Source organism: Apteryx rowi, unplaced genomic scaffold (assembly GCF_003343035.1).
Source record: "Apteryx rowi isolate R43461 unplaced genomic scaffold, aptRow1 scaffold_1444, whole genome shotgun sequence".
Taxonomy (NCBI): domain Eukaryota; kingdom Metazoa; phylum Chordata; class Aves; order Apterygiformes; family Apterygidae; genus Apteryx; species Apteryx rowi.
Genome location: NW_020447691.1, coordinates 31,674 through 33,007, shown reverse-complemented (window position 1 = coordinate 33,007; position 1,334 = coordinate 31,674). Strand labels below are relative to the sequence as shown.

General features: G+C 69.2%; 1 protein-coding gene across 1 annotated transcript in view; it reads left to right on the top strand.

Moving 5' to 3' along the window:
* Nucleotides 1–86: 86 nt before the first annotated feature.
* KLC3 (kinesin light chain 3) overlaps nucleotides 87–1,334 on the top strand; it is a 6,276-nt gene continuing 5,028 nt past the window's right edge. The window contains exon 1 of the mRNA XM_026058232.1: nucleotides 87–92. Within this exon, the coding sequence (XP_025914017.1) occupies nucleotides 87–92 (6 nt within the window). The remainder of the gene's footprint in view (nucleotides 93–1,334) is intronic.

Genomic DNA, 1,334 nt, shown 5'->3' with positions numbered 1-1,334 from the left:
GGCGGCTGGAGAGGGGCGTGTGCGCATGCGCCTGCCGCCGGGGGGGCGCGCGTGCACTCGCGCGTGCAAGGGAGCTGCGTGTGCGCATGCGCGTACGGGGGGGTCCGCGCGTGCAAGGGGGCGCGCGCACGGGGGGGGGCTGCGTGTGCGCACGCGCGTGCAAAAGGGGGCCCGTGTGCTCGCGCGTGTGCAAGAAGGGGGTTGTGTGTGCAAGGTGGGGGGGGGCACGTGCGTGTGCACCCACCTGCAAAGCCGGGTTGTGCGTGCACACACGAGTGCAAAGCCYGGTTGCGTGCGCATGCGTGAGTGCAAACCTGGCTTGTGCGTGCGCATGTTAGTGCAAAGCAGGGTTTAGTGTGCACAGTGCAAAGCCGGGCTTAGTGTGCATGCACAAGTGCCAAGCCTGGTTGTGTGTGCAAAGCCTGGCTGTGTGGGCATGTGCGAGTGCAAAGCTGGCTTGTGTGTGCACGCACAAGTGCAACGTGGGCTAGTGCAAAGCCCCGGGCGAGGGCTGAGAGGGTGCACACGAGCGTGTGAGGCTGGGGGTGGGTGCCGCCCTCCTGTGCCAGCCTGGGTGGCGGAGGGTTGAGCGCTGGGCGCGCACACGCGTGTGCAAGGCCAGGCCGCACGTGTGGGCCGGGCGGGCACACGTGCGCCGGGGCGTGGACGCACAAGGCCTTTGCACGTGGCGCCGCGGGCGAGCGTGGGAACGCCGGCCGCGTCACCTGGGCAGAGCCGCCCCGGGGGCACCGCACCCCACTGGGTGCCGGCACTGCTCCGGCACCCCGTGCCCAGCACCCTGTGCCCGGCTCCGGCACCCATGTGTAACACACATGCCCAGCTCTGACACCCGTGCATGACACCCATGCTGGGCTCTGGCACCCATGCCCAGCACCCGTATCCACCTCTGGCACCTGTGCATGACACCCGTGCATGTCACCCGTGCATGACACCCGTGCCGGGCTCTGGCACCCGTGCCCAGCACCCGTATCCACCTCCGGCACCTGTGCATGACACCCGTGCTGGGCTCTGGCACCCGTGCCCAGCACCCGTTTCCACCTCCGGCACCCGTGCATGACACCCATGCACAGCTCTGGCATCTGTGCCCAGCACCCGTGCCTGTGCCTGTCTCTGGCACCCGTGCATGACACCCGTGCCGGGTTCTGGCGCCTGTGCGTGACACCCGTGCATGACACCCATGTGTGACACCCGTGCCTGGGTCTGGCCCCCGTGCCCAGCACCCGTGCATGGTGCCCGTGCCCAAATCCAGCACCCGTGCCCGGCCACCATGTCCGCCTTGGCACCCATCCCCGCAGCAGCCCATCCTGCCCGTC